This window comes from Nicotiana sylvestris, chromosome 1, assembly GCF_000393655.2.
Source record: "Nicotiana sylvestris chromosome 1, ASM39365v2, whole genome shotgun sequence".
In the NCBI taxonomy this organism is placed as follows: domain Eukaryota; kingdom Viridiplantae; phylum Streptophyta; class Magnoliopsida; order Solanales; family Solanaceae; genus Nicotiana; species Nicotiana sylvestris.
In genome coordinates, this window is record NC_091057.1 from 15573146 (window position 1) to 15587430 (window position 14285).

At 40.5% G+C, this 14285-nt stretch overlaps 1 protein-coding gene across 1 annotated transcript; it reads left to right on the top strand.

Annotated features, from left to right (window-relative positions):
• The first annotated feature begins 2046 nt into the window (after nt 1-2046).
• Nucleotides 2047-13490, top strand: LOC138890577 (uncharacterized). Its single transcript, XM_070173974.1, has 5 exons — nt 2047-2388; nt 12824-12955; nt 13040-13188; nt 13277-13293; nt 13414-13490. The coding sequence occupies exons 1-5, from the start codon at nt 2047-2049 to the stop codon at nt 13488-13490; spliced, it is 717 nt and encodes a 238-aa protein (XP_070030075.1).
• The last annotated feature ends 795 nt before the right edge of the window (nt 13491-14285 follow it).

A 14285-nucleotide genomic window follows, 5' to 3' on the forward strand; every position in this document is an offset into this window, starting at 1 on the left:
GGGACGACCCATGCGAACCAAGGTTGTTAATGGTTAATACTTACATTGCAAGCAAAGATGCAATGATTTAGAATGGAAAATGCAGGACTTAAGTTTCAGCTTTAATTTTGGAGTCCTCAAAGTTGGTGGATGTGACATTGTTCTAGGGATGGACTGGGTGGATACATTGTCTCCAGTAGTGTTACACACTCGTCCTCACATCATATTCTTTGTGTATGGTTCTAAATGAGTGGCTTTGTTGAGTAATAAGGAGGAGGGAAGTGTGTCTAATGTGGACATAAAGATTATTTCAAAGATAATTAGCAAGGATAAATATAACTTTATAGCCCAAATGTTCCTGATGGTTTGTGAATCTAAAAGAAAAGAGTTGATACCCCAAGATGTGGAGAAATTAATGGGCATGTATGAAGAATTATTTTAGGAGTCTAAAAGCTTGCCCAACGTGTGATTGTGACCACACAATTGAACTACTTCCTGGTTCAAAGCCCATTAATCTAAGGCCATACCGTTATTCCTTTGAACAGAAAAATGGAATTGAGGAGATTGTTGCTAAAATGTTGAAAGCCCAAACAATGACTAATAGTGTTTCTCCTTTTGCTTCCCCAGTTCTTTTAGTGAAAAAGAAGGATTCAAGTTGGAGAATATGTGTCGATTACAGAAAGTTGAATGATACCACTGTTAAAAACAAGTATCCTATACTAGTGGTAGAGGATGTGTTAGACGGGCTACATGGAGCTCAAATTTTCTCCAAATTGGACCTAAGGTCAGGCTATCACCAGATTCGCATGAATAAGGGGGAGGATTACAAAACAGCTTTTCGCACACATTATGGATTTTGGGAATTTAGAGTCATGCTCTTTGGGCTAACTAATGCTCCAGCCACTTTCCAAGCCTTAATGTACAAAATTTTTGGGCCATTCCTTAGGCAATTTGTGTTGGTGTTCTTTGACGATATACTGGTATATAGTAAATCATTACAAGAACATGTCAAACATTTACATGTGGTATTCGATTTGTTAAAGCCCAACTAGTTGTTCGTTAAGAAATCAAAGTGCAATTTTGGCCAAAATCAAGTCGAGTACTTGGGACATGTTATCTCTAGCAAGGGGGTTAGTACTGATGATGCTAAAGTTGAGGCCATGCACAACTGGGCCAGGCCCAAATCTGTCAAGGAGTTAAGAGGATTTTTACGCCTTACTAGGTATTATCGTAGGTTTGTCAAAATTTTTGCCATCATTAGCAAACCTCTGACTAACCTCTTAAAGAAGGGAAACTTTTATTGGGACACTGAAGCAACCCAAGCCTTTAAAGAATTGAAGCAAGCTATATGTCAAGCACCCGTATTGGCATTACCTAATTTTTCAATACCATTTATGGTAGAGGTGGATGCTAGCGGGAAGAGAATGGAGGCAGTCTTAATGCAAAATGGTAGGCCTATTGCATTCATCAGTCAGGCATTAAGCACTAGGCACTTGGGACTTTCCACATACGAAAATGAGCTAATTGTACTATTACATGCAGTGGAAAAATGGCATCACTACTTACAGCCTAACCATTTCTTCATCAAGACAGATCATTTTAGCCATAAATTTTTGAAAGATCAGAGGATCACTACATCGCTACAGCACAAGAAAATTACCAAGCTGCTAGGTCTCAATTATGAAATCCAGTATCGTAAGGGGGCTGAAAACGTAGTTGCGGATGCTCTTTCCAAAAAAAAAATTGATGGGGAATGTGCTGGGCTCATAGTGGTTCAGCCAAAATGGGTTGAGAATGTAATCAACAGTTACCAAGATGACCAGTAGCCCCAAGAAGTGATCATTAAATTGAGTCTTGATGCTGATGCAATTTAAGGTATGCAATTGAAGTGTGGTATCCTCAGGTATAATGATAAGGTTTGGGTTGGGACCCATGGTTCCCTGCACCAAAGACTTATTAATGAAATGAACTCAACTCCCTGGGGTGGTCATTTAGGAGTACATGGAACACAACTGAGACTAAGAGCATTGTTCTACTGGCCTACACTCTTACAAGATGTGAAGAAACATGGCTGATTGTGAAACTTGTCAAAGAAATAAAGGAGAGATTGTAGCCTACCCGAGACTCTTACAGCCTTTGCCAATTTCATCGAGGGCCTGGGAACACATAGCAATGGATTTTATTAGATTGCCTAAAACATATGGGAAAGATTCAGTACTCGTGGTAATTGATAGGTATACAAAGTTTGCCCATTTCTTTGCATTAACACATCCTTATATGGCTACTCAAGTTGCACAAATATTTTTGGATAATGTATGCAAATTACATGGACTGCTTAACTCAATTGTCTCTGATAGAGACCCCATTTTTGGGAGCAATTTCTGGAAAGAATTGTTTAAAGGTTTGAAGGTTCATCTCTGTCACGACCCGGATTTTCCAACCTCGGGAGTCGTGATGGAGCCTACTAATGTGAGCTAGGCAAGCCAATCCTTTAACTACTTACTCCTTTATCCAATTATTTTTTTTAACAAATATAAGGCGATAACGTGATAATAGTGGAAATCCAAATTTAAGCGGAAGATAACAATAAAATATATGAAATCTGTATCTATTACAAATACTTAAGCCTTAACCACCCAAAACCTGGTGTCACAGTATCACAAACGGTCTAAGATTGCTATATACAAAGTCTGAAGAAATAACAGTACACTGTTTCTAAATAAAAGGGAACTGAAACAGAAAATAGGGATGGAGGGAGACGCCAAGGCCTGCGAATGCCTGCAGGACTACCTCGGGCCGCTAATGAACAAGAATCAACAATTCCACTGCGGTCCGAAGTCTACAACACTGGGGCCTGCACAAAAGAGTGCAGAGTGTAGTATCAGCACAACCGACCCCATGTGCTGGTAAGTGCCTGGCCTAACCCCGACGAAGTAGTGACGAGGCTAGGACCGGACTACCAAATAAACTTGTGCAGTTATATAATATACAACGGAAAGTAAAGAAGGGATAAGCAAGTAAAGTTGGGAGGGGGAAACATGCTGCGGGGGTATACCAATATTAATAGTAAATCCAGAGTAACTAACTAAGGGCAGCTTAGAATTCACAGCAAAACAAAAGAAGCTAATATCCAAACTAAACACACTTGTATCAATAATTGTTGCGGCGCGCAACCCGATCCCAATATATAACAACACTGTTGCGGCGTGCAACCCGATCCATATCATTTATCCTTGTTGCGGCGTGCAACCCGATCCACATATAATATTGTTGCGGTATGCAACCCGATCCACATATAATATTGTTGCGGCGCGCAACCCGATCCACATATAATATTGTTGCGGCGCGCAACTCGATCCACATATAACATTTACAATTATAACGAGAGTCCCGACAAGGGATCAATAAGGTCTACACTATCCCAGCAAGGGATTCGACAACATAAATAATTACGTCCCGGCAAGGGAGAAACCGCTATAACCAAACTTGTTACAACATCTAACTACCTCAGCTATAGTCAAACTTGTTACCACATCTAACTACCTCAGCTATAACCAAACTTGTTCCAACAACAAACTACCTCAGCTAAAATCAAACTTGTTCCACATCTAACTACCTCAGCTATAACCAAACTTGTTCCCCGAGAATAACCATAACCCTTACCCAACACAAAGAATCATCAACCTAAGCATCCGTAATACCAATAAAGAACACAATGCAAGGGAACCACAACTCAACAATAGCATGCCAAGGGGCAACATAATAATCTCTTATCTTTCTCACTTTTTCTTCACAATTCACTTCACAACTCAAGCCAATGATCTAGAGGTTCAATTATCACTTATACTTTCACAATTCGTTATACAACTTGAGCGAACACTCCTCAATGTTCATAGGTCACAATTATTTCCACAAACTTTACACAACAATAGAAACCTTCACCAAGGCATGAATAATACAACGAAGTCATGAAAATCACAATATAAGACTCACGGTCATGCTCGACACCAACGTATAGATACTCATCACCATGCCTATACGTCGTACTCAACAAGAAACAAATAGCAAATAGGACACAACTCCTAATCCCTCAAGCTAAGGTTAGACCAAACACTTACCTCGATGCCGCGAACACAATTCATATTTCAATTATAGCTTTAGTCCTTGATTCCACCACAAATTCGCTCGTATCTAGCCACAAGTTACTTAATTACGTCAATAAACGCTAAATGAATCAACCCAAATGCATGAAAATAAGTTTTCCAAAGGTTTACCCAAAAAGTCAAAAATAGCCCTGGGCCCACATGGTCAAAACCCAAGGTTCGAACCAAAACTTGATTACCCATTCCCCCAACAACCCAAATATATAATTTGTTTTGAAATCAGACCTCAAATCGAGGTCCAAATCTCTAATTTTTGAAAAACCTAGGTTCTACCCAAAACACCCAAGTTCCCCCATGGAAATCATTGATTTTAAGTTGAAATCATGTTAAAAGATGTTAATGATTGAAGGAAATGAGTTAAAATTAACTTACAATCGATTTGTAAGAGGAGTTGTTCTTGGAAAAATCGCCCAAAGGAGTTTGTGTTTTGAAAAGATGTGAAAAATGGGTTTCAAATCGTCTAAGTATAAAGTTGCAGGTCACAGGTATGGGAAATGCGAACAGGAGTTCGCAATTGCGAACCCCGATCTCTGCTGGGTTGGGAAATGCGAAGGGTGAATCGCAATTGCGAAGTCGTATTTACAACTGGGGTCTCGCATTTGCGATTGTAGGGGATTTAGGCGGGTGTCGCATTTGCGACATATACTTCGCATTTGCGAAGAAGGCTGCCCAGGCCACCTCTCGCATTTGCGAGACAGGCTTCGCAAATGCAAAGCCTGCATGTCTGAAACACACCAGCATAAAACCTGCAATTTTCTAAGTTCATAATGCACACCGTGGCCTATCCAAAACTCACCCGAGCCCTCAGGGCTCCAAGCCAAATATAACACAACCTCAAAAACATCCTATAGACTTATTCGTGTACTCAAATCACCAAAATAACATCATGAACATCGAATTAAACCTCAAGATCGATGAAATTTCTCAAAACTTCTTTAAACATAAAATTTGCATTTAAGGTCTGAATCACGTCATACGGATTATATTTCTTACCAAACTTCACAGATTTATCTTTAATCATATATAAGACTTGTACTGGACACCGGAACCAAAATTCGGGCCCGATACCAACATGTTCTAATCAAAATTCATTTCCAAAACCTTTAAACAATTTCAGAAAACAATTTTCTTTAAAAATTCATTTCTCGGGCTTGGGACCTCGAAATTCTATTACGGGCATACGCCCAAGTTCCATATTTTCCTACGGACCCTACGGGATTGCCAAATCATGGGTCCGAGTCCGTTTACCCAAAATATTGACCGAAGTCAAATTAACTCATTTTATAGTCAAATTTTATCATTTTTCACAAATTATCACATTTAGGCTTTCCGGCTACGCGCCCGTACTGCGTACGCAAATCAAGGTGATGCTAAGAGAGGTTTTTAAGGCCTCGGAATGTGAATTTCATTTTTAAACAAGTGATGACCAAAGGTCATCACATTCTCCACCTCTAAAACAACCGTTCGTCCTCGAACGTACAGAAGAAGGAAGTACTTGAGTCGGGGAAAAGATGGGGATAAAGGCTCCACATATCGGACTCGGACTCCCAGGTCGATGCCTCAGGAGGCTGACCTCTCCACTGAACACGAACAGAAGAAAAACCCTTCGATCTCAACTGACGAACCTGCCGGTCTAGAATGGCTACTGGCTCCTCCTCATAAGACAAATCCTTGTCTAACTGGATAGTGCTGAAATCTAATACATGGGATGGATCGCCATGATATTTCCAAAGTATGGACACATGAAACACTAGATGCACGACTGATAAGCTCAGCGGCAACGCAAGTCTATAAGCCACCTCTCCCACTTAATCAAGAATCTCAAACAGGCCAATGAATCTAGGGATAAGCTTGTCCTTCTTCCTAAATCTTATCACGCCCTTCATAGGCGAGACTCGAAGCAATACCCGCTCACCGACCATGAAAACCAAATCTCAAACCTTATGGTCAGCATAACTCTTTTTCCTGGACTGAGCTGTACGAAGCCTATCCTGAATAATCCTGACCTCCTCCAAGGATCCTGAACCAGATCCGTACCTAATACCGGGCCTCTCCCGGCTCAAACCATCCAACTGGAGACCGACACCGCCTACCATATAAAGCCCCACACGGAGCCATCTAAATACTCGACCAATAGCTGTTGTTGTAGGCAAACTATGCTAAAGGCTAAAACTGATCCCACGAGCCTTCAAAGTAAATGACACAAGCTCGGAGCATATCCCCAAAATCTGAATAGTCCGTTTGGACTGCCCGTCCGTCTGAGGATGAAATGCTATGCTCAACTCAACCCGTGTGCCCAACTCTTGCTGAACTGACCTCCAAAAATGCGAGGTAAACTGCGTACCTCGATCCGAAATAATAGACTCGGGCACGCTATGAAGACGAACAATCTCCCAGATATAGATCTCAGCTAACCTCTTAGAAGAATAAGAGACTGCCACAGGAATGAAATGCGTTGACTTGGTCAGCCTATCAACAATAACCCACACTGCATCGAACTTCCTCTGAGTTCGTGGGAGACCAACAACAAAGTACATAGTGATACGCTCCCATTTCCACTCAAGAATCTCAATCTTTTGAAATGAACCACCGGGCCTCTGATGCTCGTACTTAACATGCTGACAATTCAAACACCAAGCCACATATGCAACGATATCCTTGTTCATTCTCTGCCACCAATAATGCTGCCGCACATCCTGATACATTTTCGCAGTGCCCGGATGAATAGAGTACCGAGAGCTATGGGCCTCCTCTAAAATCAACTCTCGAAGTCCATCCACATTAGGCATACAAACTCGACCCTACAATCTCAAAACTCCATCATCCCCTAAGATAACCTGCTTGGCACCTCCGTGCTACACCGTGTCTCTAAGGACACACAAATGGGGATCATCATACTGCCGATCACGGATACGCTCCAATAAAGAAGAACGAGCAAACGTGCAAGCTAACACACGATTGGGTTCAGAAACACCCAACCTCACGAACTGATTGGCCAAAGTCTGAACATCCAAAGCAAGCGGTCTCTTACCGACCGGAATATAAGCAAGATTGCCTATACTAGCTGACTTTCTACTCAAAGCATCGGCCACCACATTGGCCTTTCCCGAATGATATAAGATGGTGATATCATAGTCTTTCAATAACTCCAACCACCTCCTCTACCTCAAATTCAACTCCTTTTGCTTGAACAAATAATGAAGACTCTTGTGATCCGTGAACAACTCACATGCCACGCCATATAGATAATGCCTCCAAATCTTCAAGGCGTGAACAATGGCTGCCAACTCCAAATCATAAACTGGATAGTTTTTCTCATGAATCTTCAACTGCCGCGAAGCATAGGCAATGACCTTGCCATCCTGCATCAACACTGCACCAAGTCCAATACGAGATGCATCACAATAAACTGTATAGGGCCCTGAACCTGTAGGCAAAACCAACACCGGTGCCGTAGTTAGAGCTTTCTTGAGCTTCTGAAAGCTCGCCTCACACTCATCCGACCATCTGAATTGGGCACCCTTCTGGGTCAACCTGGTCATCGGGGCTACGAGAGATGAGAACACCTCCACGAACCGATGATAGTACCCTGCCAATCCTAAGAAACTCCGAATCTCTTTAGCTGATGCTGGTCTAGGCCAGTTCTTGACTGCCTCAATCTTCTTCGGATTAACCTAAATACACTCTGCTGACACAACATGACCCAGGAATGCAACTGAACTCAACCAGAACTCACACTTCGAGAACTTAGCATATAACTAACTATCCCTCAAGGTCTGAAGAACCACTCTAAGATGTTGCTCGTGCTTCTCCCAGCTACGGGAATATATCAAAATATCATCAATAAAGACTATCACGAACTAATCCAAGTAAGGTCTGAACACTCGGTTCATCAAATCCATAAAAGATGCTGGGGCATTTGTCAACCTGAATAACATCACTAAGAACTCATAATGCCCGTACTGAGTGCGGAAAGCTGTCTTAGAGACATCGAATGCCCTAATCCTCAACTAATGGTAGCCAAATCTTAAGTCAATCTTCAAAAATACCTTGGCACCCTGAAGTTGATCAAACAAATCATCAATCCTCGGCAATGGATACTTATTCTTGATTGTAACCTTGTTCAATTACCGGTAATCAATACACATTCTTATCAAGTCATCCTCCTTCTTAACAAACAACATCAGCGCACCCCAAGGTGAAATACTCGGCCTAATAAAACCCTTCTTAAGCAAGTCTTGCAACTACTTCTTCAACTCTTTCAACTCAGGCGGGGCCATACGATACGGCAGAATAGAAATTGGCTGAGTGGCCAGAGCCAAATCAATGCAAAAGTCAATATCCCTGTCGGGTGGCAAATCCGGCAGGTCTGAAGGAAATACCTCAGGAAACTCACGATCTACGGGCACAGAATTAATAGGAGGAACCTCAGTACTAGAATCACGAACATATGCCAAATAGTCCAAATACCACTTCTCGACCATACGACGAGCCTTCACATAAGAAATAACACTACGGGTAGAATGACCAGGAGTCCCTCTCCACTCTAAATGAGGTAAAAAAATCTTGGCATGACAATCCAAGATAGCATGGTAAGGTGATAACCTGTCCATCCCCAATATAACATCAAAATCAACCATGTCTAGAAGCAACAAATCTACACGAGTCTCAAGACCCCCAATCACGACTATACAAGAGCGATGGCCTCGATCTACCACAATAGAATCACCTACCGGTGTAGACACATAAATAGGAGCACTCAAAGAATCACTAGGCATGACCAGATACGGCGCAAAATAAAACCGAACCTTCTCTACCACAAACTAGAACAGTACGTGCAGCTCCACCTCTAATACCTCTACCTCCTCCTCTAGCATCTCTACCTCTACTTCTAATACCTCTATCTCCACCTCTAGCATCTCTACCTCCACAAATCCTCCAAAGACATAGTTGACCTATCACCGGTCTGAGCTACTGTTCGGCTGAAGAAGCGGTATGTGACCTCGCCATGTGTGAAAGGACAAAAGTAGGGGTTTCAATTTAGCACTGAGAGAATAAAATCACACGACAGGAAATAATGAATGTGAAGTTTTTTCCTAACTGTATAGCCTCTAGGGGATAAATACAGATGTCTTCGTACCGATCCCTCAGACTCTACTAAGCTTGTTTGTGAACTGTGAGACCCATGTAACCTAGAGCTCTGATACCAACTTGTCACGACCCGGATTTCCCACCCTCGGGAGTCGTGATGGTCCCTACTAATATGAGCTAGGCAAGCCAATCCTTTTACTACTTACTCTTTTATCCAATTATTTCTTTTTAACAAATATAAGGTGATAACGTGATAACAGCGAAAATCCAAATTTAAGAGGAAGACAATAATAAAATATATGAAATCTGTATCTATTACAAATACTTAAGCCTTAACCACCCGAAACCTGGTGTCACAGTGTCACAGACGGTCTAAGATTGATACATACAAAGTTTGAAGAAATAACAGTACCCTATTTCTGAATAAAAGGGAAGTGAAACATGAAATAGGGATGGAGGGAGACACCAGGGCATGCGGATGCCTGCAGGACTACCTCGGGCCGCCTGATGAACAAGAATTAGCAATTCCACCGCGGTCCGAAGTACACAACACTGGGGCCTGCACAAAAGAGTACAGAGTGTAGTATCAGCACAACCGACCCCATGTGCTGGTAAGTGCCTGGCCTAACCCCGACAAAGTAGTGACAAGGCTAGGACCAGACTACCAAATAAACCTGTGTAGTTATATAATATACAACAGAAAGTAAAACAGGGATAAACAAGTAAAGGTGGGAGGGGGAAACATGCTGCGGGGGTATACCGGTATTAACAGTAAATCCAGAGTAACTGTCTAAGGGCAACTTAGAATTCACAGAAACACAAGAAGCTAATATCCAAACTAAACACACTTGTATAAATAATTGTTGCGGCGCGCAACCCGAACCCAATATATAACAACACTGTTGCGGCGTGCAACTCGATCCGCATATATCATTATTGCGATGTGCAACCCGATCCACATATAATACTGTTGCGGCGTGCAACCCGATCCACATATAATATTGTTGCGGCGCGCAACCCGATCCACATATAATATTATTGCGGCGCGCAACCCAATCCACATATAATATTATTGCAGCGCGCAACCCGATCCACATATAACATTTACAATTATAACGGGAGTCCCGACAAGGGATCAATAAGGTCTACACTATCCCAGCAAGGGATTCGACAACATAAATAATTACGTCCCGGCAAGGGAGAAACCGCTATAACCAAACTTGTTACAACATCTAACTACCTCAGCTATAGTCAAACTTGTTGCCACATCTAACTACCTCAGCTATAACCAAACTTGTTCCAACATCTAACTACCTCAGCTAAAATCAAACTTGTTCCACATCTAACTACCTCAGCTATAACCAAACTTGTTCCCCGAGAATAACCATAACCCTTACCTAACACAAAGAATCATCAACGTAAGCATCCGTAATACCAATTAAGAACACAATGCAAGGGAACCATAACTCAACAATAGACCGGAAAGGGGGCAATATAATGATCTCTTCTCTTTCTCACTTTTTCTTCACAATTCACTTCACAACTTGAGCCAATACTCTAGAGGTTCAATATCACTTATACTTTCACAATTCGTTATACAACTTAAGCCAACGCTCCTCAATGTTCATAGGTCACAATTCATTCCACAAACTTTATACAATAATAGAAATCTTTACCAAGGCATGAATAATACAACGAAGTCATGAAAATCACAATATAAGACTCACGGTCATGCTCGACACCAATGTATAGATACTCGTCACCATGCCTATACGTCGTACTCAATAAGAAACAAATAGCAAATAGGAGACAACTCCTAATCCCTCAAGCTAAGGTTAGACCAAACACTTACCTCGATGCCACATACACAATTCACGTTTCAATTATAGCTTTACTCCTTGATTCCACCACCAATTTGCTCGTATCTAGCCATAAGTTATTTAATTATGTCAGTAAATGCTAAATGAATCAACCCCAATGCACGAAAATGAGTTTTCCAAAGGTTTACCCAAAAAGTCAAAAATTGCCCCGGGCCCACATGGTCAAAACCCGAGGTTCGAACCAAAACCTGATTACCCATTCCCCCACGAACCCAAATATATAATTTGTTTTAAAATTGGACCTCAAATCGAGGTCCAAATCCCCAATTTTTGAAAACCCTGGGTTCTACCCAAAACACCCAATTTCCCCAATGGAAATCATTGATTTTAAGTTGAAATCATGGTAAAAGATGTTAATGATTAAAGGAAATGAGTTAAAATTAACTTACAATTGATTTGGAGGAAGAGTTGTTCTTGGAAAAATCACCCAAAGGAGTTTGTGTTTTGCAAAGATGTGAAAAATGGGTTTAAAATCGTCTAAGTATAAAGTTGCAGGTCGCATGTATGGGACATACGAACAGGGGTTCACGAGGTTGGGAAATGCAAAGAGTGAATCGCAATTGCGAAGTCGCATTTGCGATTGAGGGTTTCACATTTGCGATTGTAGGGGATTTAGGCGGGTGTCGCATTTGCGAAGAAGGCTGCCCAGGCCACCTCTCGCATTTGAGATGCATGGCTCGTATTTGCAAGACAGGCTTCGCAAATGCGAAGCCTGCAGGTCTTTAACACACTAGCATAAAACCTGCAATTTTCTAAGTTCAAAATGCACCCCGTGGCCTATCCAAAACTCACCCGAATCCTCGGGGCTCCAAACCAAATATACACACAACCTCAAAAATATCCTACTGACTTATATGTGTACTCAAATCACCAAAATAACCTCATGAACATCGAATTAAACCTCAAGATTGATGAAATTTCTCAAAACTTTTTTAAACATCAAATTTGCATTTAAGGTCCGAATCACGTCAAACAGATTTCGTTTCTTACCAAACTTCACACAATTATCTTTAATCATATATAAGACCTGTACCGAGTACCAGAACCAAAATACGGGCCCAATACCAACATGTTCTAATCAAAATTCATTCCAAAACCTTTAAATAATTTCAGAAAATAAATTTATTTAAAAATTCATTTCTCGGGCTTGGGACCTCGGAATTCGATTCCGGGCATACGCCCAAGTCTCATATTTTCATACGGACCCTCCGGAACTGTCAAATCACGGGTCCTGGTCTGTTTACCTAAAACGTTGACCGAAGTCAAATTAACTCATTTCATAGTCAAAATTTATCATTTTTCACAGATTTTCATATTTAGGCTTTTCGGCTATGCGCCCGGTCTGTGCACGTAAATCGAGATGATGCTAAGAGAGGTTTTTAAGGCATCGGAATATGAAATTTCATTTTTAAACAAGTGATGATTTGGTCATCACTATCTCAAGCCTAGCACCGCTTATCACCCTCAAACCGACGGCCAATCAGAAAGATTAAACCATTGCCTAGAGACCTACCTCTGGTGTATGACATGGCACAAACCGTCCGAGTGGAGTAAGTGGTTATCACTTGCAGAGTACTAGTATAACTCCAATTTTCAATCAGCAATCGACATGACTCCTTTTAGATGTAGTGCTTCATGAAAGACAATTAATGACCAGAGTTTTATAGGACAATTTGGCAAAAGCACAAGTAAGAATGAAGGTCTATGCAGATGGAAAAAAGAAAAGATCGCAACTTTGAAATTGGTGATTGGGTATTCTTAAAGTTACAACCTTATCGTCAATCATTAGTGCCTGTTCGTAAGAATCTGAAACTCTCTGCTCGCTATTTTGGACCTTATGAAGTGACTCAAAAAATTGGACCAGTAGCTTACAAGCTTAAGTTACCAGAAGGATAAAAAATCCATCCAGTTTTTCATGTGTCGCAGCTGAAAAAGAAAATTGGGGAAAAGGTACTTCCTACTCAAGATCCTCCATATTGCACCAATGAAGGACAAATTTTGACGGAACCACTTCAAATTTTGGATCGCAGGATGGTGAAGAAGAAAAACAAAGTTGTGGTTGAAGTTCTAGTTCAGTGAGCAAATCTTGCACCTAAAGAAGCTACTTGGGAGGAGTATTTATTTTTGAAGAGTCAATTTTTTAATTTTGATTCTTGATGGCAGCAAGGATCTTTTATGGGGTATGGAATGTAGCATCTGACGTTGCTACGTTATTAGTAGCTGTGAACACCCTTAAGTCTGTTATTATCATTTTAGTCCCATAGTCTTTTACTTTTCAATTAAGTACTTTTGTCTTGTAGGTTCTAGAAGAATGGATAGTTGTCATTTTGTTAGCTTGGTTGTTATATTCTTAGCTGTCATTTTCTGTGCTATTTAGAGCCCCAATCATTGTATTCAGAGTATCTGATGAAATGAATAAACCTTTTATCTCTTTCTGAATTTATTCTTATTTTTATTATTTCTTTGCTTCATAGTAGCTGAGTGCTACAGTTATTAATTTTTTGAATTTTCATTTACTATATTGTCTTGAGAGTGTGGCGTTTACTTTTGATGGGTACCCAAGATTGAAACTCTGATCCAACAAGTTTGCCAAATGAAATATTAAATGTATTGACCACCACAGAATATACAAAGATAATCACGACAACTATAGCTGGTTGAATGATGTCTGGAGCCAAATTGATTTTATCGCAATTTGTATATCATAAAGTTTATGCTTTGACAACATTATAATTATGGCATTTCATTTCATAAAATAGAGACTAAGGTCATTCAACATCCAATCTTTGTTTCTAAAGAGACTAATCAACTTTATTTCTCTTACCAATAAAAATGATCTTTAGCATATATGCATTACTATATTTTGTTTTCTCATCCTACAAATATTTTAACGCAAAGTCGCAAACAATCAATCAATCAACATTCTACATGAAGCTGTATAAGATTATAAGTATCAATGTTATAAAACGTGATACATACTCGAATTGAAGACGCATATTTGATTTTGTAACATAAATATAAATACTAAGCAATAAGAAGAATTTTCTTTTGCTTTAGCGTTAGGTGCAGGGAACTCAATTATCTTTCAAAAAAGTGTAGGAGATATTCATCTCTATTATATATATTGTAATGACCCGACCGGTTGTTTTTGGCTCTAGCATGTTGTTTGGCA

Coding starts and splice junctions, on each gene's coding strand:
- LOC138890577 (XM_070173974.1), top strand. CDS start 2,047: ATGGCTGATTGTGAAACTTGTCAAAGAAATAAAGGAGAGATTGTAGCC. Junction 2,389..12,823: donor AATTGTTTAAAGGTTTGAAG/GTTCATCTCTGT, acceptor AGGTCTATGCAG/ATGGAAAAAAGAAAAGATCG. Junction 12,956..13,039: donor GCTATTTTGGACCTTATGAA/GTGACTCAAAAA, acceptor CATGTGTCGCAG/CTGAAAAAGAAAATTGGGGA.